This window comes from Cryptomeria japonica, chromosome 11 (genome assembly GCF_030272615.1).
Source record: "Cryptomeria japonica chromosome 11, Sugi_1.0, whole genome shotgun sequence".
NCBI classification, from domain to species: Eukaryota; Viridiplantae; Streptophyta; class Pinopsida; order Cupressales; family Cupressaceae; genus Cryptomeria; species Cryptomeria japonica.
In genome coordinates, this window is record NC_081415.1 from 178,498,263 (window position 1) to 178,523,518 (window position 25,256).

General features: G+C 35.2%; 1 protein-coding gene across 4 annotated transcripts in view; it reads left to right on the forward strand.

The window, feature by feature from the left end:
- LOC131058597 (membralin-like protein At1g60995) overlaps positions 1-23,785 on the forward strand; it is a 69,015-nt gene extending 45,230 nt beyond the window's left edge. For 3 of the 4 annotated variants that reach the window (XM_057992329.2, XM_057992328.2, XM_057992330.2), the window contains exons 7-14: positions 9,256-9,335; positions 9,871-9,954; positions 11,921-12,037; positions 12,143-12,228; positions 21,680-21,786; positions 22,138-22,229; positions 22,424-22,500; positions 22,584-23,785. In XM_057992329.2, the coding sequence (XP_057848312.2) occupies positions 9,256-9,335; positions 9,871-9,954; positions 11,921-12,037; positions 12,143-12,228; positions 21,680-21,786; positions 22,138-22,229; positions 22,424-22,500; positions 22,584-23,327 (1,387 nt within the window). In that variant the 3' untranslated portion in view covers positions 23,328-23,785. The remainder of the gene's footprint in view (positions 1-9,255; positions 9,336-9,870; positions 9,955-11,920; positions 12,038-12,142; positions 12,229-21,679; positions 21,787-22,137; positions 22,230-22,423; positions 22,501-22,583) is intronic. The other variant, XM_057992331.2, reaches the window with a different exon arrangement.
- Positions 23,786-25,256: the final 1,471 nt, after the last annotated feature.

The following is a 25,256-nucleotide window of genomic DNA, read 5'->3' on the forward strand; positions in this document are numbered from 1 at the left end:
TACAATTATCCTCTCCTGTGATTGATTATCTTGTAGTAGAGATTTGGATCTGCTTCATTCTTGGAAAACCCTAATTCCAAGTGATAGTGATCAATTCTTTCATACCATGCTCTGGAGGCCTGTTTTAGTCCATAAAGAGCTTTCTTTAATCTGCAGACATGTGATTCAACCTTCTGAATCACAAAACCTTTAGGTTGCTTCAAATAAACTTCTTCTTCAATCTTACCATTCAGAAAAGTAGACTTGACATCCATTTGATGGACTTTCCATCCTTTAGATGCCGCAATAGCTAGAACTGCTTGGACAAAAGTGTATCTGGCAATAGGAGCAAATGTCTTTTCATAGTCAATACCTTCTTTCTAAGAGAAACCTCTGGCAACAAACCTTGCTTTGTGCTTCTCAATGCTGCCATCTGCTGCATGTTTGATTTTGAAGAGCCATTTAGAAGATACCACATATTTGCCTTTAGGCCTAGGCACAATATCCCAGACATCATTTTTCAGAATTGATTGATACTCTTCTGACATAGCATCTTTCCAAACTTGATGCTTGAGCGCATCTCCAACACAGGAAGGTTCCGCATCAATGATTTCACTCATCAAGGCAGTATAATTGGAAAATAGATTAGGTCTCTTACTTTCTCTGAAAGTCCCCTTTGGAGCAGCATAATTTTCAGCTTCTTGAAGCATCTTTTTAGCCCAAAGTGGTCTCTTCCTAGTTTCAGGATAATGTTCTTCTAAGGGTAAGCTTTGAACTTCATGCTCAGCGTTTTCAGGGGTCTCCCTCTGAATCTCAGGGGTGGAATCCTCATCCAAGCTTGTAGGAGGATCTTGGCGTTCTAATTCATTAGAGCTTTTGGACCTCCTGAATGCTATGTCTTCCTCAAAGATGACATCTCTGCTTAGTTCAATTTGCCTTCGACCAGGTATGTATATTGTGTAAGCTCTAGAGGTTTCACTGTACCCAACAAATACTCCTTTCTTTCCAGAAGGTTCTAACTTTGACCTCTTTTCTTTGGGGACATGAATATAGATTGGACACCCAAAGATCCAGAGATGACTTATGTCGGGTTTGTTACCAGTAAAGGCTTCTTCAGGGGTTTTATTATCAAGAAGAGAATGAGGACATCTATTTTGAATGTACACATCTGTCCTAGATGCTTCAGCCCAAATGAGGTTTCTATATTTTGGTCAAACAACATAGCCCTAGCAGCTTCTACTATACTCCTATTCTTTCTTTCAGCTACCCCATTTTGTTGTGGGTTATAAGGTACAATTAACTCCCTCTTAATCCCAGCATTTATACAATAATCTTTAAACATATCAGAAGTGTATTCCCCCCCATTGTCTGTTCTTAAGGTTATGATTTTCTTACTTGTCATATTTTCTGCAAGAGCTTTGAATTCCTTAAATTTAGAAAGGATTTATTCAGACTCTTTGTACCTCAAAAAATATATCTAGGTTTTCCTAGAATAATCATCTACAAATATTACATAATATAAAAATCCCCCTAAGGAGGGTATAGACATGGGTCCACATAAATCAGAATGAACTAATTCTAATACATTTTTGGATTTACTGTTGCTAGAATTAAAAGACCCTTTAGTATTCTTTCCCAAGGCACACCCTTTGCAGGCTCCTTCAGAATTATGACTTAGCTTGGGTAAGCCAATCACCATCTTCTCTATCTTCGGTAGGGCATGGAAATGAAGGTGCCTAGTCTTCTGTGCCAAAGTTCATTCGAATCTGGAGTCTCGTGAATCAAGGCTAGAGGTGGAGTGGTGCAAAGTCTGTAGAGGCTCCCCTGTCTTACTCCAATGGTGTGGGCTTTCTTGATGGTGGAGTTCTTTGGCCAAGCAAGTACCTTTCCTTCCATAAAGGTTAATCTGTAACCCTTATCTTCAAGTGCAGAAACCGTGACAAGGTTTCTCTTTATACCAGGTACAAATAGAACTCCAGTCAGCTGTAGGGATATGCCTGACTTTAGGTTGATATTGCAAGTTCCTATTCCCATAACTGGATAGTTTGTCATCACCAATTGTCACTTCTTCATTTTAATTTTTCACAAGTGTATCTAGGTGCTCACGAAATCCAGTGATGTGTCGAGATGCTCCGCTGTCAATCACCCATGTGTTGGAACTGGAGGTGACTTGACTAGAGAGGGCTGCATAGGAAACTAGCTTCTCGGAATCACTCCCTTTCTTAATTTCTGCCATTGAAGCTTGTTGCTTGATCTTGTCTGGGCACTTCATTGCATAGTGCCCATATTGGTCACATCTGAAACATTGTACTTCAAAGATGTCTCCCTTCTTCGTTGAAGACCTCTCTCCATTTGAGCTATTGTCCCTCTTTCTCTTAAAGTTCTTCTTCTTTCCTTTCTTGTGGGAATTAGAGTTTAGAACTTGAATGTCTTCATTACCATTTTTTTGTTTTATTCCTCTTGTGATAAGCCGAGATTCCTCTTGAATGCAATCGGTTTTCAATCTATCAAACTTAGGAAATTTAGAACGAGCACTAATTCCTTGAATGAACGATTCCCATCAGGTAGGAAGTCCATTTAGGGCCATCATAGTAAGTTTGTTGTTGTCTACTAGATGTCCAATAGTGGATAGTTGATCCCTAAGCTCAGTGATCCTCAAGAAATAGCATGTAACTGTTTCTCCTTTATTCATCTTTATATGGTGTAGTTGATTCTTTAGGGTGAGAGCCTTGCTAGTGTTGTTGATTTCATAAATGTCAGCTAGTGCTTTGAACATCTGAAAGGCCGTCTCATATTTAGAAATCACTGGCACAATGTGGTCTCTAACTGAATCCACAATTATCTTAAGAGCCTTCTCGCTGTCCTTGCTCCACTGAATTTTCTCTGTATCATCAGAGGGTTCAGAAATTTCACTTTTGACATGGGAGTCAATTTTATTTTCTTTCAAAACAAGCATGATCCTGAATTTCCAAGATACAAAATTTGATGCTCCATCTAATCGGTCTTCAAACCTAACTCCTGTTGCCATTAGGATTATAGGAATGTGATCTAGAAGAGCCGGGTGAAAGTCTATGAGATTGTTACAGAATTTTAATATGATCTTCCTTAACTTAGCTCTGATACCATGTTAAGTTTTGATCAGATTTGGATAATTCAATCTGCTTGTTGTATATGCGACCATTCTGCTGTGTGATCTTCGTATTCACCGAATATTATAACCTACTGTATGTAGATTCTGTGCTTATTATATATCTCACGATCTGCTATATGAATGTGCCACGATATGCAATATATTTAAATGGCACGATCTACAATATACCTGATATGATCTGAAGGTTGTATTTTATTTGCTAAAGTGTGATTTGAAAGGATGCACTACACTTATTGATTTCGGTGTGTTCATCCTTCTTAACGTATGCATGTTATATAAGTGGATGAGGGGTTACGTAGTGAAGGGATGTGTCTTCCCACGTGGGAAGACACATCTCTTCCCTACGTACCTCTCACCACAACACGTTAACTACCATCATTTACATACCCGATCGGAAGGAGTGTGATTTGTTAAGAATTGCTAACAACCCGATAACATGAATGGTGTGACCGTTTGGGAAGACACATCCCTTCCCTACGTACCTCTCACCACAACACGTTAACTACCATCATTTACATACCCGATCGGAAGGAGTACGATTTGTTAAGAATTGCTAACAACCCGATAACATGAATGGTGTGACCGTTGGTTAAATGCAATAATTTAATCTTGTTTTATTCATCATTTATTAACGTATATACTAATAGTTAATCTATTAGTATACATGTTAATATGTAATCAGATTAATACATCGGAATCATGAAATGGCACGACTGATGTTACGAAATTAACAGAAAACACACTCCAACACACTTGCAAACTGATTTCCGTTGATTCTTGCCAATTCCTAGCGGATTTCAAGTGGATTTGAGGTGGTTTTTGAAGAAAAATCAGATTCCCAGGTAGGTTTTCTGATTTTTGTTTTCTATGTTATTCTAAAACATTTTATTTACTTTTGTTGCATCTAGATGAATAGAAAATCATTCCTAAGTAGTCAAAAATGATTTTGAGTCATTGGAACAAGATTTAACATTATTTTTGACAAGTTTTGTTGAATTTTTCACTATTTTTTTGAAAAATCTCTAGGTTTTAAAAGAAAATCAAACCCTAATAGTTATTTTTTTTTAAAACTTTGAACGATGTCTAAAATTTAGATAGTTTGCTAATTTGTTTAACTAAAATATCAACTTTATCTTTTCACTTTGTATGTGTAGGTTAATAGTTAACCATTAATTTAGTATGGGAAATTCAGGGTATGATTGGCCACTAGAACCTTGCCCATTTGGATATATAGGTACCCGTCCTAAATTTGCTAGAGATAGGGCTTGGAGGTATGCCTATGAAGGATCGGACCTTGGGTCAGTGATTTGCATTAAATGTGAAAAAGTATTTCATGGAGGCATAAACCGCCTCAAATACCACCTTGCAGGCATTGAGAAGCATGATGCTAGGGTATGTCCTGGGGCCACTGAATAAGTAAAAAAAGACATTAATGCCATACTTTCAGATGGGGAAGAGAAAAAATTGCAAAGGGAGAGGGTAAAACTAGCCATGAGAGCAGGCATAGCCGAATCTCAAGGTGCTTCAGTTGACATTGAAGAAGAAGAAGCACTTTAGGGCATAGTGGGCTCTTGTCATGGCCCATGTATCCGCAAACCCAACACCACCTCGGCCACCATTTCTGCTTCCTCTATTAGAGTACCTGCTGCATCACCATTAGGGACACAATCTATAGGTAGTTATTTTGTGCCCAGGAACACATGTGAAGCACAATCATCATTAGAGGCCACTAGATGGAATAGGGAGGCACATGATAAAATAGACATTGCATGTGCTTATGTTTGGTACTTCAACAACATCCCCATTCAATGTGGTAGACAGTCCTTATTGGCTAAATTTGGTTACTGCAATGACAGTTTCAAGAAAAGGGTACAAGGTCCCTTCTCGCAAGGATTTGGGTAGGAGGTTAGTAAATAGTCCACTTGATTTCACTTTAAATTGTTTTTCTTGTTTATTAAATCAAAATTGTGAACTAAGACCTAATTTCACTTTGTTCTTGTAGGTTGCTCACAAATCTAGTTGATAGGGAAAAAGAAGTGGTGGAGGACCAAAGAAAAGAATGGAGAAAATATGGCTGGACCATTCTTTGCGATGGGTGGACAAATGGCAAAAACTGCACCATTATTAATTTTTGGGTTGCTTGCAAGGACAATGTGGTGTTCTTGAAATCGGTTGATGCCTCCAATAAGGTGAAAAATGCAAAAACATTGGCTGGAATGTTGGAGCACATTGTCATGGAGGTGGGAGTAGAGAATGTGGTGCAAATAATCACAGATAATGTAGTAGCATATGTGGTAGTAGGTAGAATCCTCCAAGATAGGCACCCTAGTCTTTTTTGGACACCTTGTGCAGCACATGTCCTTGACCTTCTTTTGAAAGACATAAGAAAACTTGATTGGGTGACTCCAGTTGTGGAAGGATCACAAAATATATTTACAATCACCCTTGGGTTCTACGTTTGATGAGAGAGCACACTCAAGGGAGAGATTTGGTGAGATCCACTGTCACAAGGTTTGCTACTATTTTCTTGACGTTGCAAAGCATTCTTGGTGCATTGACTTATCGAAACAAATGTTTGTGAGTCAAGCATGGCTAGACTCACCTTATTTAAAGAAGGCTAAAGGAGAGGGTGTCACATGCATAGTCTTCGACAACCATTTTGTACAGAAGGCACCAGAGATTGTGAAGGTAACTTCAAAACTTGAATTTTCAATTATTCTTGATTCAAGTCTTTCATTATTAATTTGTAACTTCATTAATTAATCTTTTTGTAATTTGTATTTTTCAATTGTAGGTGTCCAAGCCCTTTGTTAGAGTTTTGCGCTTGGTAGATGGGGATCAAACCCCAATGGGGTATGTTTATGAGGCCATGGATAGGGCCAAGGAGTCTATCAAAAATTACTACAAGGGGGTTAGACTCAAATTTGATCCCATCTAGGAAATTATTTATAAGAGGTGGAACAATCAGTTCCACAAATCCATTCATGCAGCAGCAGGGTACCTCCTCAACCCCCGTTTTAAGTTTGAGGATTCTTACTTAGATCCTAATGGAGAGGTCATGGAGGGCCTCACTACATGCATTTAGAGGATGATACTTGAGGTTGAGGTGAGAGACCTCGTTGTGGCTGAACTCCAAAATTATGAGGAAGCAAGGGGTAAGCTATTCTCTTCAAAGATGGCAAGGAGAGGAAGAACCACTCAAACCCCGGGTATAACATTTGCCATTTGGATTTTGGGGCCTAAAGTAATTGATAAATTGATAAAATGCGTTTTCACTTTTCTCTTTGCTTTTTAACTTTTCAATATTATATTTTGTAGATGCTTGGTGGCAAAGTTGGGGTGGAAATACCCCAAATCTCAAAAATTTGCCCCCAAATTCTTATGTCAACGTTGTAGTTCATCCAATTTTGAGTGCAATTGGAGCTTTTTGAGGCCATCCACATGAAGAAGAGCAAGTTAGCTCAAAAATGCCTCAATGACCTTGTCTTTGTGCAATAGAATCTTCGGTTGCGCATAAGGAAGGTAGAGGAAGCAGCAATTGGTCCACAATTGATTTGGATGATATAGATCCTTACAATGATTGGACATCACAGGAGCAACTTCCATTGTTTACAGAGAACGACATCAATGATTTGGAGAGGCAGGCTATGGAGGAGGGGGGTGGATTTGGTTTCACACTGGATGACATTGAGGAGGATGAGGAGGATGAGGAGGATGAAGAGTCATTGCCAGTGCCAGGAGAAGCTAGAGGCAGAGCTACATCCAGGATGGAATATGAGCCACAACTTGAGTCAGACATATCGAGCGAGGAGGCACAATCACGCCTAGTGCAGGCTTCTAGGACTACACCCTCTAGTTCTACCTCTCCCTTAGTTTTTACTAGAGCTGGGAAGAGAAAGATGTAATTGTAATGATGTTTTTACTTTTAGTTTTTCAAAAACTATTTACTATTTGCTTCCAACTATCAACATTCCTCACGAGGATGTGATTTTGTACCCACTTTGCGTTTAAATATATCTAGACTCAGCTTGTTTCTTTTGTGTTCTCATTTAATTGACTCATTGGATGCATCTTCCCATTGAATTTTACAAAAAAAATGTATTTCTAATCAAATTTGAGAAATTTTTCAAGTTCTCGAGTTTTTTGCAGATTACTGGCCGAGTTTTTCCTGTGTTTTTTTTCAGGCCTTGGTGAGTTTTTGGTATTGGTGAGTAGTTCAACTATGCTTTAGAGTTTCTCTGCCTATTCATTGTAAAAGCTGATGCAAATCAATTTGGAGGGGTAAAAGTTGATGGTTGGTGTATGCTTTGCTCTAGTGATGGACTACTCTCCAAGTCAAAGTGATTTTTGGCATGGACTCATTGAGTGAGTTATTGGCTCTATTACTCACCAGCAGTTTGACTTAGCGAGTAGTCCATCACTAGTTTAAAGCATAGACCAGTCATCAGCTTTTACCCCTCCAAATTGATTTGCATTTAAGATTCCACTTAGCAACTCAAGTGCAGAAGAGTGCAAGGCATGCATTTTTTATTCAGCTCCCTGTTTGGAGTCTATTATTCATCAAAAAACATAAGTCAATTCTGTAATTCATCAAAAAACATATTTGGTGAAAGGCTTAGTACTTTACCAGTGATAATCATGTATTAAACATTTCACAAGACTTAGAATGAGTATCAGAATCAGAATTAAAGTTATTAGAACTTGGCATTATTATTACCTAAGAGGCTAGACCAATCATTATGTTGTGTTCTTGTATATGTGTTACTATGGCTAGTGCGCATTGATGTAAGCCTCAAATCATTTTTATCTGTGTAATAATTAGGAAAAGCAATACCAATAAACCTATGTATGAGAAGTCATGCTAGTAGAATCTTCAACATCTTAGGTACCGCAGGAGGAAAATCAGTGTCTTATCACCAAAACATGGATAATATAACAAACGAAGATTGCTGCTGCTAACTTAAGCTATGAAAGAACAAATAGTAGAATAAATTTTGCCAATGAAATTTTGTTGTTGATGGAATCTGTAAAATTCAGCCAGTCTTGAGAGACTATAAAGCCTTCAATCAGCATTTGGACTCTATTGTAACAAATTAATTTTGGGTGGCTATGTAATCTGCTTGCAATACATATGGAAATTGTTTGTCTTAAATCAAGAGGTCTAATTCTAAATAGACGAGCTTAGCTTTTTCAGCAAAGGTTGGCAATGAATGGTGACGGAATTCATCAAGGGTTAGGTGGTTGTTAGTGACTGGAGATCATTCATGGAGAGCTGTTATCCTAAATTTCCCCATGAGACAATGTAATTTGATTTACATGTGTTACTACTGTTATTGTATTATTTCATTTATTTTTGTGGAGATGCAAGAAGATTTGAAGGGTTTTATAATACTTTTGGTGAGGGGCTTCACCATTGAGCACCCTCAAAAAGGTTGTATTAATGGAGAAGAATTAACTTTTGCATATAATTTTGGTTTGACCTGAATTTGGGTATGGGTGTTGTAGATCAATTCATTAATGTGACCACCAAGCTTGGTTTGAACATTTGTCTGTTTGACAAGATAAACAGCCTCAAGAGATAACTGAAAGGATCCAATCTTTAATTCAGTGGGATCTTTCTGATAAGTGACTGGGTTGGTTCTATGTGCAAATAGAAGCAACGAGTATGCTATTATACTTGGCGAGTATGCTATTATACTTGGGTTTGAACACTGTATTAAGTTGTTGAATCTTGGCTTTCTTATAAATTATACTGGAACTTGTGTTAAAGTAATAAAATTATAATGTGCTGTTTTTTCTGTTCAAGTATCTGTGCGCCTTAATTTTCTTTCTTATTTTTTCTGTTCAAGATTGTAATTTGTGTGCTAACTGCTAGGTATTTACTTTTAAAGGTGTTCGCGTGCTTAGATTTTGTAGCTTCACAATTGGTTGTTTATATATCATACTCATCCTTCTCAATTTCTTCAGTGTTTCATATTTTTCCTTTTCTATAGTTGTTATTCTCAAGTAAAAGATTTGAGGATATCCTTTGTTTTTTAAATTATCAAATTCACAGTGCCTTTTGTTAGATTTCAAGAGTGTTATAGTCAGTATAGCTTTAAGTTTATTCATTTTCCTTTTTCCAGGTGGCAACAACTTCTTATAAACACTTTCACTGGTTATGACACAATTCTCATGAATAGCTTGCTGAATGGTCGTGGGCAAGGTACTGATTCTTCAAATTGCCTTGTATGTACTTTTCTAAGGAATGATTCTTTCTATGAGATCACAGAAAGGCAGTATCAGAGCTCTTTATATGTCTTGTTATACGAAGGAAGTTGTTAAGTTTTTACAATGTTAACATCAATGAACTTTTGTGTTTTAATGGGTAATTTTGGCATTCAATTGAATATTTTGGCATTCAATTGAATATTTTGTATAATCACTAGCCTATAATAAATGCCATAAACAATGTAAGACACTTCTTGTAGGAAGTTTTATACTGTTGATAAAATCTATGGTAACATCTCTTCTCCATTTTTGTTAATATCTCTTATATTCTGTTGCAATTCTTCTATTTGACATGTTCATTCTAATGCTGTATTTTCTCAACAATATATTTGTTCTCAAGAAAATTTATAGGTCCAAAACTGATTATTTGTTCCTCTTTTGCCTCTTTGTTATTTTGAAAGATTCATTAATGGAATACTTGTTTTGAGATACCTTTGTTGCATATATAACCTTACCACTTTAATATGCAGGTTATCTTTACAATTTCCAAACAAAGGAGCTCTACGATCTTACTTTTCCACAAGAGTCTATAGAAGCACCTTTCAGATTTGAAGGTTTGCAAATCTAGTGTAATCTTGCACTTTAGTTATAGTTTATCACCATACTTAATTGAAATCCAGTTATTTCTATTGCTTATATAATGTTTGATTAATCTCATCAAAGAACTGGGTGATGCATGCACTCAACAATACTAACCTATTTGGGTACAATTATGGAATTGAAATTTTAGAAGTAAACTTGTTATATGTCATTGAAGTGATAAAGCCTTTTAAACAACCTATTTATTAAGACTAACCCTTCCTAATATTAAAATGATGAAGTGCACATTATTAAAACAGATAGAATCTAGTTACATTGTAATATGTATATGCATAGTTTCCAAAACATCAAATCTAGAGAGAGAATGGACCCCAACTAGGGCAAATCTAGAGAGAGAATATAAAATAACATGTATGGACACACTAAGACTTATGAAACAGCAATAAGAAGAAGAAAATACAAATATTAAATGATCAAATAGGGAGAAAATTCCAACTCTTGAGCACAAGCAATTGATGTGAATATGACAACTACCACTCTCAAATTGTGTCTTAAACCTTTTTCCAGCCATGTCAAATGCATTTGATCAATGACTTCCAATATTGACTATTTGCATCATGGAATACTATGCTTCTATGATATGAAAAATTAGCGGATGCCATCTTCTCCTCATGATGCTTCTGTTTGTTCTTATGCAATACACCTCAAGTGAAGGTTGCACAGTAGTATTGCAAGGAACAAAGAATCCTTGTAACTGCATCCATCTAGAACCATCTCCAATGGACAAGCCCTGTATCCATGGGCCAAGACAAGAGCCCTCTAATTAGTCTCTTAGTTAGGAATTACAAAGCAAGGACAATTGTGTTCTATTGCATAATCTCTGGTTCCACTGAATTACAGAGCTGTATATATCCACCAGGGATTCATATAAGATGATATTTGAGGTGATTGATGCCCTCTCTCATCCTCATGCTACACTAATTGCATTCCATTCTTGCCAATGGACCTAGTGTGCCTTGTCTCTAAGAGCAGTCCCTAGTCTTGCGACCACTATGGTTAGTGGCATATGAAATCTCTATCGTGAAAAGTTGAAAACCCTAGGAAAAAGAAAAATTAATTCAAGCTTCAACTTCAGAAATTGTAAAATTAAGATCTGAAAGGAGGAAGAAAAGGAGAAAATAAATAAAACATCAATGATTAAAATCCTTGAAATGCTAGAGCACAACAAAATGAAAGAAAAAACGGCAAAACCCTAAATAGAAAACAAAAAAGAGTTAATACCTTTCAAATCTGGTCAACAAATGCACTGAATTGATTGGAGATCACTAAAAACAAGTCCAAATCAATTGAAAATTGATACAATGAATCCAAGGGCAAAAGAGCAAATATCACAAAACTGTAAAAACAGAAGAAAAGATTCATGTTAATCCCTTTTAAGCAGGGTCCTGTCTTTTTCCACAGCCAAGCAAGTTTCTATGTGGGATGAGTTTTTGGCAACTCACCTTCTCTGTCAAGCTCATGAGTACTTGTGAGTTTTATATCACTGCATTGCATTCGTTGGTGCATATAATTAGAAATGCCAATTTTGTGGTAAAAAAGGAGCACAAGTTTCTATAAAATAACATTTATGCAAAAGTCATTGCATGGTTGTCATGGGAATAATTCCGTCTAGGGGAAAATTTATATGCCGAGTATTTTCATGCATTGATATTGGATTGGGATTATCTACCTGTCATTATAGAATTTGCTATTTTTTAGGTGCATGTAAATTTGATATCAATTTGGAGTTTTCTTCTTAATTTGTCTGTTGGAAAGGGCAATTGATTATTGGAGGTAACTTACTAAGCAAGTTGTAGTTTCCTGTTCTTCAAGTCAGTAAGTAAACTTTGGTTGCTTGCACCTTTCTCTACCATAGAAGTATACCTATATGGTAGAAACAAATAAATTTTCTATTATTTATGTGATTTATTTTCTGTGTAGACTATCTGGTGTCAAAATGTGGGGTGCTTATCATGTCGCTATTTGTGTTTTTCACCACCACAATGTCAGTGTCATTTACTCTCAGAGAGACTCAGTCACGGATGCTAAAGTTTACAGGTATTGATCCTAAAGCAAAATTATTGATTAGTGATTAGGTTTGCCCTGTGCTTGATAATTTGTTTCCTAATGTTTTCTGATAAAAACTTATATTGGTTTTTCCAGTTCAGCTTCAACATCATGCTCGCCATCATCTTCCAACGTTTCAACTCATATTTGTTCACGTGATTGAGTCACTTGTTTTTGTACCTGTAAGTATGCATTAACGGTGCACATATATTTTTTGTTTGTATTTTCTTTGTAATTGTCCACTGGAACTTGAATTTGTTTTGTCAATTAAACACCATAGAAGCTTTGTAACACAGAATCTAGCGAAGTAATAGACTTGTAGCAAATGTTACCTTGGTTGATTGTAGACATTCAGAGTTTTAAGCTCCCACATCACGACTGTTTCATCAGAAGCTTTGGATTCCATCACTCTCTATTTTAGGATTCACACTTATGAATGGGTGTGCACATTATATTACGGTTAAATTTCTTCGTAAAATAACTTGCAAGATATAAACAAATAATTTTATTAATTTATTTACTCTTTTGGATTTTTCAGTATATTCGGAGTAGCCAAATACACCCACATCCCTCCCCTAGTGCACGTATCACTATACTCAATACGGATATGAGTTTGATGCGGCTTTGATTTAGTTGGCTACCATACCCATGTGTGTGCCCAGAAAACACTAATTTTGCAGCCCTGTTGGATACTCTCTGATTTGTTTTTAAAAAAAATTGACATGAAACTTCCTAAACTTAATTTAAAAGAAATAATTCGTGCAATTTTTTATTTTATTTTTTTCTATTTCATCGATCCATTTTTGGGGTCTATTTCCAAGGCAATTGTACTATATTTTTTGGTGTTTTATTTTTTTATAGATTTAAAAAAGTTAATTGTTAATGATTTTATAGTAATATTTACATTTTTAATATTATATTATGTTGTTTAATACTTATTCCTTAAATAAGTTAAATATAAACAAAATTTATTAATATATATTTAATTGTTTATTCTTTACTAAATTATTAATATTATTTAAATTTATATTTACTTATTTTACTATGGTTTTTAATTTTTAATTAAGATAAAAAAAATTAAATATGAAAGTGAAATTTTGTTTCTCAAGTTTGGATTATTATTTCCATATTTAAATTTTAAATTTTTAATATATTAGATATTTTCTTTTTTAAATTATATCTAAATTTGACTTTATTTTAATTTAGATTTAAATGACATTATTGTTAATTTAATTATAGTTCCAACTTCCAAGTTTGTATTTTTCTTGTATATTGTAAATTGTGAAATTAACTTATATTTATTTATGTAGCAATTTGTGTCTACTAATAGTTTTTAAAGTAGTGAAAACCTCCTCCAATAAATTAAAAAATTGTGTTAAATATACGTTTCTGTGTTTTTCATGAATGTCATATTCTGCCATATCCATATTAGGGGTCTTCAAAACTGGCCATATCTGTATGCCATACCATATCTGTATCCATATCTATATCCGTGTCCATGCAGATTTGATGCTTTGAAGACTTAGTTTGCCTCGGATACCTTTTTCTTGTATGGATTAGGTTATTCCCTTTCTCTCTCATGAGCTTAACAACTTCAAGATCAAGAGAGCCTCATGGAGTGAGATAAATGAGCAAAAGCAACTTCGAGATCAAGAAGCCTTGATTCCTTATCAAGGATTGATGCTTCTCTATCTGTGCTTATGATTTTCTTTTGAGAAGTTTACAAATCCCTTTGACAAGGCACAACTTCTCCCACTTCCATGTTGTGAACTTGCAAATCAACCACAAGCTCCACAAAGAAATAAACTAGTGGTTGATGCCATTTCTCCAACTAAGATGGATATTCTATTCTAGTTATCAACTTATGGATTTGTATGGGACTGAAACTTTAAGAACAAGTGACTAGATTAGAATGAATTTGTAGAAATAAATCATAAAACATAAACAACCATTAATAGAATGAGGCACACATATAACAGGAGAAACCCCATGTGCCTAAAATCTCCACCAAAAATGTGAGAAACCTCAGTTACGTACTTCCAAATGGCTTAGTTACACTTGATCTCAGCGCTTAAACTGATTCAAGAAGCCTGGCAACACTCTCAACTGACCAATTCCAACAATTATTTGCAAATCTTTGGCTGTTTTAAACATAACTGATAACAGTCATAAGCATGATGTCATGAGCATTAAAAACTCACAAAGCTCCCAATAAATGAACTCTGAGACTCAAATAACTCCCTATTAATCAATATACCACTCGCATATAGTGCACATAGACCCCCAAGACATTTAGATACCTAAACGATCATCACAAAAAGAGGAAGATGAAAAGACATGAATCTGGAATGTCAAAGGTCACTTTTATGGATATGTCTGTCATTTATGTAAACATAGAATAATTATACACCCTTAATTATGCTGCATAAATGACATTTATTTTGCCACAGAATAATTATACACCCTTAATAAGCTGCCAAAGTAAGCCAGCAATCATTTAGATGGTTTAAAAACATGTCAAATGCACTCTGGCAGCAAACTATGTTACTTTGGTAGTAGTCTATGTTATCTTGGCAGAAACTTATCAGAGCCATAAATTCTTCATATGAACTCGAAACATTAAGCTGTTTTTGTTGTAATTTCTTAGCTTTTTGAGAGAAACATGAATTTGCACTGCATTCATTTTAAAATAAAAACCTTTTGACTGTCGTTTTAGGCACCGCAACAGAACTACACTAAAGATGCTAACCACTGCCTAGAATTAATGCCACAAAGTACAAAAACAGATCTGTTTGCGGATCATCCAATAACGATGGTGACGATATTTTTTAATGTTTTATAGACCAAATTGACCTTTAAGACCTGTCAAACTGTACTATTTAAATATACATTCTAATTTGTCTTCAACTTTGCTGCACATGCCATTGAATTTCTGTTGTTATATCATCCACCTGGTCTTCCAAAACTATTTGGATGTGTTTGTTTATGAAGTCCTATCTTTGAAGTTGTCATCAATGTGCATGTCTCGTCTTTCTCCTTGTTTTGATGGCTCTTTCCAAGTCTCTGATTATGAAATGCACACAAAAAATACTGAGGGGAGGGGGGCGGGGGTGAATCAGTATTTTGAAAACTTCATAAAGCATAGAGTGAGCAGACATCAACACATAAACACCAATTTTCCAGTGTTACCCGGGATGCGTTTACGGCATAATTTGACCCGTCTTGGAAACGGGGACGTCTTGGAAACTCGGAAACTTTCAGAAACCCGTACTCCGGCTGTCCCATAAAATTAATGATTGAGTTTTGATTATTTGTTTGATTTCCACTCTCATTCAAACTCTCAATTTAAATTATTTAACACAACGTTATATGTTAAGGTTTTATAATGTATATAAGCATGCTTATCCATATTTTTATACGAATATTTAAAATTTCCCTATATATTTTAAATTTTCTCTATTTTTTATATAGCTGTCCCCACTGCCATCCCCTACTCAAAAAATTCGTCCCGGAAACCTGTTTCTCCGCCCCCCCGTCCCGGAAACTTGGGGTAACATAGTAATTTTTTTGTGGAAAACCTTTTCGGGTAAAAAAACCACGGCACACAAAGCTTTCATTAACAAATGGGCACCAACCCAAAATACAACACTGAGCACCGATTCACAGAGAGCACCAACTCTCCTTGAAGCAACAACTTCAATCCAATAACATTTTTCAGATCATACTATGGACTTCAATCACTGTGCAAAAATTTCGTGACATCCCTTAATTTCTTCCTGAAAACAGCAATGATGAACAAAGGTTGTGGAACGATGATGAATACAGAATGAGGCTGCTATCCCTGACATATATCCTTGGAGACTCTGGTGATGAACTAAATATCAGTCTCCAGAATGGTTTCCAGATTCAATGCAGAGATTAGACAGTATTCATTCAAGAACAGAAAACCATGACCTTATACCATCAATACCTCAATTTCCAGAAGGTCACACGTTTTGTCATAAATATGAACCACCATATTGAAACACATCTTAAGCCAAAAAATATTTTCTGTAGCTACAGCAAATAGTTCTTCTAAAGCCCACACAAACTCTGTAGTCTCACCATCAAGTAACATCTACTTCCAGCAACAGGTACGATAATATTTGCACCACAGTCCATTCCAATCTCCTCAGAAAAATGCCCAGCAAGAGCCAGATAAACTTTGCACTCTATACTGTTAAAATAATATTAATATCTTCTATAATGGTCATCTTCTATTCAATTTATTTTTTATGATATTAGAGCGGGTTGATGGGATTCTTTGAAGTTTGGCGAATTTTTTAATAAAATTTTATGGCCTTCTTTCTGGAATATTTTCCAGATTTTTTTTATTGTTTTTTTAAACAAAAACGATTTTGCTTTTTTAAAGGTTTTTTGTGGGTTTCGAGGATTTTTTATTCGTGGGCGAATTTCTTTGTGTTGGGCAGCAGTTCATGTTTTTTTTAGAGTTTTGGAGATTTTCGGGCCTGCAACTTAGAGTTTTTTTTTTGCAGATTGAAAATTTTCCTAGGGTTTCTACAATTTTCGACTAGGGTTTTGACCCTTTAGTTCAAGTCGAAATTTTATTGTGCTTGCAAATTCTTGATGGGTTTTTTGATACCTCAACTGGGTCGTCGTCAGATTTTTCTGGGTGCATCGTTTTCCGTGCCTCAATTTTTTATCAGTCAGATCTTCATTTTGTTATCAGATTCTTGGTGGGTTTTTCGAGAGCTTTTTTTGGTTGGTCTCAGATTTTTCTGGGTGCCTCTTTTTCCACACCTCGAATTTTGTGCCAGCAATTTTTTCTTGGAATTTAAAAACAGTTCACAATTTCTGCTATTTTTGTGGACTTTGGGATTTTTGCTGTTTTTTTGGGGCACCATTTATGCTATTTTAAGTTTGCAGAAATTTTTTAATTTCTGTATTTCTTCCAAACCTCGAAATTTGCACCTTAGAATTCGTGCCAGAATTCTCCTCCAGGGTTTCAGATTTTTTGTGCAGCTGCTTCTATTCTGATTTTTGAATCAGATTCTTTTGTCTCATGCTTTCACTAGGTTGACCTCGTTAAACCTCCATTTTTGTGATGGCATCTTTGACCAACATCATGTTGGAACACAGTCAGAAGTTCAACAGCTACCACAACACCTGGAAACAGTGCATGTTCACGATATCTGAATATCGTTGCCTTGATCAGATTGATTTAGGCCAGACCTTGTCCTATAGGTCCCAGGGTTTTCACATTTTTTTTCCTCAAAAATTGTTTGCAAGGTTTAAAATTTTTTCCTTAAAAATTATTATGTCATCTGCAAAGCTTGCGTGCCTTTTCTGATTTTTCGCCATAAAAAATCATGGGAGGGTTTTGCTTGATTTTTTTTTCTCAAAAATCAGGGTTTTACCACGTGATGTCTGGTATTTTACCACAGATTTTTTGTGCAGTTGCTTCTATTCTGATTTTTGAATCAGATTGACCTCGTTCAACTTCCATTTTCGTGATGGCATCTTTGACCAACATCATGTTGGAACACAGTCAAAAGTTCAACAACTGCCACATCACCTGGAAACAGTGCATGTTCACGATATCTGAATATCGTTGCCTTGATCAGATTGATTTAGGCTAGACCTCGTCCTCCAGGTCCCAGGGTTTTCTCATTTTTTTTCCTCAAAAATTGTTTGAAGGGTTTAGAATTTTTTCCTTAAAAATTATTATCTGTCATCTGCAAAGCTTGCATGGGTTTTCTGATTTTTCGCCATAAAAATCATGGGAGGGTTTTGCTTGATTTTTTTCTCAAAAATTAGGGTACCTAACCAAAAAGTTCAACTTTTAATCTGTCGTGCACCCTACAGAAAACGAATCCCCAAAAATTACCAATTCAAAAATTGATCTTTCACTCAACAAGGAAAATGAAATTGCACCATGAAGAATATACACCACATCCACCTCAGAAATGATTCTACTACAGAAATGGCTCCATGACCTCACGTCCAGCCGAAAACTTCACACACGAAAAACTTTTCTTTAATTGCAGTGTATTAATTTTATTGGTCTCAAACATGTCTGCACATGCACAAAAATACCGTCAGCAGCAGTATAGTTGAGAAGGTTTTAAACACACTCCATTCTTTTTAATGCCCCTACTAACACATTAATGTGTATTCAAGAAAAATATTATCTTTTTCAAAAATTACGCCTAGTTCACAACTTGAGCATCATCGTTCAAAATGTTCTTCAGCGAGCATAAATCAAGGAAAAGAAAAATATGACCTCAAATCTGCTAGCATACAACCACTATTACCGAAAACGTATTCCAAAATATACAAAAGGCTCTAGGTCATGCCCATTGTTCATTTAAGTAATTTTGTAATGTTTCTATAATGGTCATTCAGTTAGTTAGTTTAGGATCTTTCCTTTTCGTAGTTAGTTCTTATTTATAATGTTTTCTTTCGTGTTTCTATTCTCAATAGTTTCCGTTATGGAAAGATCCTCTTGTTATCTCTATTTAAGGAGCTTTCGTCTCCTTTGTAAAATACTGAATAAGAATTATCATTTCATGGTATCAGATCTTAGGTTTTTTTGGCGAATGGTTTTTTGATTTTTTTTCCACAAAAAATCATGGTAGGGTTTTGCTTGATTTTTTCCACAAAAACAAGGGAGTTTCTATTTTTGTTTACTAGTGATGGTTGTACGATTTTGTCCTAAAAAATCGTAGATGGGTTTTCTAATTTTTCTCCACAAAAAATCATGGAGGGTTTTGCACGATTTTCACTTAAGAAATCGTGGTTTCTGTATTTGCTTTTTGCATGATTTTTTCACACAAAAATCATGGGTTCTTTCCTTGCAGGCTGGTTTTCTGATTTTTTCCACAAAAAATCATGAAGAGTGTTTGTTGTTTTCTAGGTTTTCTTATTTTTTACAAAAAAAATCATGATGGGCTTTTTGTGTGAGTTTTTATAAAGATGATCTCGGTGTGGGATGGCTTTGTTACCCAACATCATGTTGGAAGGATTGTGGTAGAAGATTATGGTAAACTTGGTCGTATCTAGAAGTTTTGCAGAACCCCGAGGGTCTCAACAACAAGCTCATGTTGCAGAGTGTCCTAAAGAGAAGGGGACAGTCTTTTTTGCATTCATGGCCAAATGACTTGTAGATTATGTCAAGTTTTCTATAGGGTAGTTAGTAGAATGACCATTAAGGGAGGGTATTAAAGTAATTTTGTAATGTTTCTATAACTGTACTTCAGTCAATTAGTTTAGGATCTTTCCTTTTCGTAATTCTTATTTAGAATGTTTTCTTTTGTGTTTCTATTTTCAATCATTTCAGTTATGGAGAGATCCTCTTGTAATCTCTATTTAAGGAGCCTTTATCTCCTTTGTAAAATACCGGATTGTTACATATTGCACAATCAATACCCACGTCCATGAAACATCCAAAATCTGATGCCTTATAGAATCTGTAGAGAATATGTGGGAAAACATATTAAATTGGGCCACATAAATTCAAATGGTGACATTGCAAGTAATCTGATATAGCAACCTGACTTGGCATGTAATCTTACTTAGCATCTGACAAGCAGCTGAAGAAGACCTGCAAGCAACTAGCTTAAGCTGATAGCTAGGTAGCTTAAACAGACAAGTAGCTGACGTAGGCACCCAAGCAGCTGAAGCATGCAACCTGGCAGCACAAACAGTCAATCAAGCAGCTCAAGTAGTCAAGCAAGAAGCTCAATCAGCTTAACCAAACAAGTAGACATCTCAACCAAGTACCCAAGCACCTCAACCAACCAAGCAAGCAGCTGAAACACACAACCAACCAGCTTAAGCAGCTCAAGCAGACAACCAGGTAGCACAATCTATTATTTTGAGTAATCCTCTGAGATTTATACCCGGTGACATCAATGACAAAACATCAAACAGGTTATTTTTGGAAGGTGAAATTCAGGTATAATGAATATTTTTTGAATAAATATTGATTTTTAAGAATTTGTTTCATTTTATTTCCGTTCAAAAAATAATTGGATCTTGCATCTTTCATCATTTCTCAGACTCAGGATAACATGAACGACTTTTAGCTTATAATTTGAGGATGCAACTGGAAGTGATTAAAATTAAGCTTTCAGAACATGTTAATGAGATGCAAGATAATGATGTAGCATCTCTGAATATATTCAGGAATTTTCAGTCCCTAACGAGAGAGAGAAGAAAAAAGAAAAAATATGAAAATATCATATTTATAACATTTTCTCATAATTCTTTCAATTTTGTTTTCTCTATTTCATTTTGACATGTAAGTAGAGGCTATATGTTAAAATCTTTTATCTCGAGGTGGAAATTTCATCATCTCTCAGACTTACAGGATCATGTTGAGTGAAATTAAATGTTGATAACACCTTTGATTAGATAAATTGAAACGAAGGTAATGATTTAGCACTTCTGGATAAGTCCTGGAATTTTCAAATTCTAAATGAAGATGAATGGAAAACAATTTAAAAAATGAAAATATTGTATTTATTACTTGTTCTAAGAATTCTTTCAATTTTGATTTTTCTAATTCATTTTGACATGCATGTAGAGGATAATTTTTTAATTCCTTTTTCTTGAGGTGGAGATCGAAATACTTAGATACTTTGCTATATTTGTTCTCACTTATTTGTAAAATCCATATTTTGGATACCTTCACAGCTGATTTTTTTGGTTGGTAGAATCATATTGGTTTAAATGCTCTTTTTGATACTTTGGAAATGCATTTTAAAGAAATATGAAATACCCTTCTGCAAATTCTGGAAAATATGAATGCTTAAATGCATGATTGTCTAAAAAAAATAAATTAATGTATTTTGTTATCTGCATGGTCTTTGCCCCCCACCCAACCCCACACACACAAATTGCATTTGTTTTTTGATTGTAATTTAGAAAGTGATTTTGGCCCCATCTGTAAATGGTTGTTTTTGTAGCTTAAAGAATCTAAAAAACATTCATGCACAAGGAAACAAGGAGCTTTAGGAATAGAAATGTAATTAAATGCGAGGATTGTTAATTATAAATTAAGGATCAGATCAAATCTTCCCGTGATGATGATGGGACAGGCTATTCTTTGCAAATATAAATTGTGACAAGGGCACTTCTAAGGCAAGATTGCTAGAAGTAAAAAACGAAACAACCGAGAAATTTGGTTCTTCAGGAAAACTATTTTCCTAAACTCTGTAAGTCTTCTCAAAGATACTTTTTGAGGGTAGGTTGCTTTCAAACTATTCCATGTAAGTTAATTAATATGTTAAATAGAGTAACAAATATAATTAAGGGTCGCGATTTATGTAAGAGATAGCTGTTCCTGATAGCATAAGAGACAGCCACTGATGTCCATAGTCTTGATTGGGGCGCAAATAAAAAACGAGGTCAACTGTAAGGCCAAAAATAGTAGCTGGTAATGTCTCAGCTGTAGAATTATGCACTTGAAGAGAGAATCAATATACTGGGATTGCAAATCAATACACAAGTATTATTTTTCTTTTGGCATTCAAGCCATTTCATAATGGATTTATTTTATGTTTAGTTTTGCTGATTAATACATATTTTTTTTATTCGAGTTTGATGAAAGTGATTGACTTATCCTTGCAGATCATGATTGGAATTCTTTTCTTCTTGTTTGAATTTTATGATGATCAACTACTTGCCTTTATGGTGCTCACCCTTGTGTGGTTATGTGAGCTGTTTACGATGATCAGGTTGGTCAGGACACCTTACATTTGAGTAATTTTTTGAGCATTTACTTTGAATTTTATAAAATTGTTTTCTTGATTTCTAATGGATTTCTTCTTACATGTACGAAAGGAGAGTAATTAGTGTGTTCTAAATATAATTTGGTTGTTGATTTGTTTCTTTTCTGAATACAATTTAATAAAACAGCAATTTAGAACAAGTTTTTTTAGTAGTCCATGTACTATTCTTCCAGACCTCAAAAAGCACATTTGATTGTGTTTTATTTCTGAGATTTAATAATTTACATTTGAAATAAATACACATTTCTAATTGTGAAGACAATTTTTTAAAACTTTTATTTACAATTTTTTGTGCAGTGTTCGGACACCCATTTCAATGCAGTATTTTCCCCGGTTCTTCTTACTCTACTTTCTACTGTTCCATATATACTTTTTCTCATATGCTTATGGTAAGTTGCTTGAATTGTTATGTAAATAATAAAGTCCATGATTTAGTTTCATTTTCATGTACAGTATTTCATATATATCTTATAGTTTGAAGATAATTGATGTATTTGTTTTATTGTGGAGCATCGTAGTTTAGGTTTGATTTTTTTCTGACTTCAGTGACAAGACATAAGTTTTCTTGGCAATGATTGATCAGGTTTCTCATACTTGGCATTCTCAACTACAGCAGCTTTTATGCAGCACTTGGTTCTGTACTTTTGGAATCGTTTTGAGGTAATTTTTATTATTCCTGTGTCTTTATTGCACCGGCATACAATCAATGCTCTGTTCATTTCTTCACTTATCACACTGTGTAGGTGCCAGCATTGCAAAGGTTCATGCGGCGACGAGCTCAATTGCAGCCACAGCCCGGGGTACAGATAACATCATCTGCTATTTTAACATCCACCTTCCATGTTGCAAGGTTGAACACTAGGAGTGCACATCCAGCAGATATTTTTAGATCTTATCAACAAGTTAGAGATGGTCAACCAGAAGAAAACAATGGGACAGGTAGCAGTGCCATATCTCTGGGAGGCACAAGGCTGCGTGGCAGTTTACATAGGGTTCTTCGAGATGGTGATGAGTTCCCATTGTTCCACACGGTCAATGATAATGAGGTCAGAAGATCTTATACTGGCAGAGTCGAAACCTCTGATCCAAACTATATGACAATAATACCTAGAGGAGTTAATACAGATTCTATGAGGACTATTATATCAAACTCAATGCACAATAATGAACTAAGAGAGAATAATACATCTAGAGGATTTAATCAACAAGCTTCAGGACAAGACTTGCAGCCAGCAGTTCAAACTGCTACGTCTATAATGAACCCAAATCCATTAGCATCATTTGGTTCACTTCTATTGTGGATTTTAGGTGGTCCTTCTGATGGCTTGGTATCTTTCTTTCCTATGTTCAGGGATTCCACTGACCAGGGATTGGATAACACTGATTCCCCCCAGCAAGAGAACCAGCAACATGTACGGAGTTCATGGTGGAGTGGATCAAGTGGTTTAGAAAGATTGCGGCGAAGGAGTGGCCACTCTATTGAATGAGGTAAGTGTGTATGTATGTATAGGCAGGTTTTATGGGTACACGAGATCAGCAATCTTGGCAATGTATCATGCGATCTGTGAGCCAAGCTGCGTTTTCTCAGCAATGCTTCTATCAGTGTTGAGAGAAAAATGGCAAATATATAGCTTTCTATACATGTATGTATGTATAATGCTGCAAGAGCGATTGCATACTGTTGAAATTCTTCTGTAATTTTCCTTTCTATTGAGGATTTTAAATGCAGCTATCAAAGAATGTGAATGTGGAGCATTGCATAATCTAGGTAAAAGGCAATCTGTTGTCTGGTAATTTTAACTCAAATCCCTTTTAAAACCAGTACAGAAGGTCAATCCGCTAGTGAGCTGTTATCTCTCTGCCCTTGGGGCAATACAAATGTAAACTACTGACACTGTTTCCCAATTTTGAATAAATAATAGATAAAAGCTATATTTGACATCCAGTTTAAGATTTAACTCTCGCCCAGCTCCAGTTGCCAGGGGCAACTTCTATGAATAGAGATGATGTAAGCTCTTCCTGGCTTTACGACTTGGCAGGAGTTTTATCAATATGGAACAAAAGATGGCTGGTTTTGGAAAATGGAAAAAACATTTAAAGTGTTGTATGCTATGCTTATGTTTTACCTTGTAATAATATATGTTTAATTTAAAATTTATTCCTATATATTGTAAATGTCTCCAGAGCTTTCAGATTTTTGAAAATTAGTATGGAAATAATACAGTTGCCAGTGTCCCAGACAGTTAACGGAGAACTAGTTATGCACCTGCTATTGTATGAGATCATGGATTGCACTCGTTGACGAAGGTCTTCAAATTGTTCATGCATTGGAAAATAGAGATGAGACATTTCATTGATGGAAAACAATGAGATTTGAGATCTTTCATACATGGAGAGAGTGAGTTTTAATTGTTAGTTGAAAATAGACAATATTCTGAAAATACATAATCTCCCTCTTCAAGTCAAGCTTCTGAGATCTTTGTTATTAGCCATAGAAGAAAATTCATTTATGTTTGCCTTCAAATACATGATTTAGCATGGTTGATGCAAACTTAGTACAGTCAAAATAATTTCTACAATTTTGGTTTGTAGTACACACAACAGATGATTTCATGTACAGAATGGAAGAAATAATATTTACATAATGTATTGCAACATGTGGCATTCAAAACTTGTCCAGATTTTGCTGTTGAATGGCATCAAAGGCTTTCTTTTTGATTTTGATCTGTCAAAATTCTATGCTGTTCTAAAATTTCTTAAATTTCACGCTTGAATTATGAGCCTTCATGGGGGAATGTCTTGCGTTCACTCTCATTGATAATCACAGATTCACAGGCATTGCATCGTTGCTCATTGTATTCAATCATCAGTCTAGTAATCTAGACTTGAAAGGAGACTAAACCTACTTGGTGGTTGCAAATTACAAGGTTCCAATTTGGTTTTATTGCCAATTTTTTTTCACTGCTATGAGAATTGCCTCTACTTTGGATGGTCAAGAGTGATTTCTCTCATACTACACAGTTAAGTCAAGAATTATATGGATGCCTCTTAGAAATTACAAGGCCCAAAGTCAAACCCACGCTATAGTATATTGTTAAAAAAATTTGATTAACTTCGTAGTTTTCACCCATTCTCAATTCAAAGGATGAGTTTGATTAGTTGTCCTCTCATACTTCGTCAAAACTATTTGCATGTTTGTTTTTCATTTTGTTGGGTTTGCTGAATTTCTAGTAAATTAGTACATTTCTTGTTTACTATTCTTTTAAATCATCATAAATATACTATATATATATCCTTTCTTTTTTTTTTCAAAACCCACCCATTCTCAATTCAAAGGATGAGTTTGATTAGTTATCCTCTCATACTTAGCCAAATCTATTTGCATGCTTGTTTTTCATTTTGTTGGGTTTGCTGAA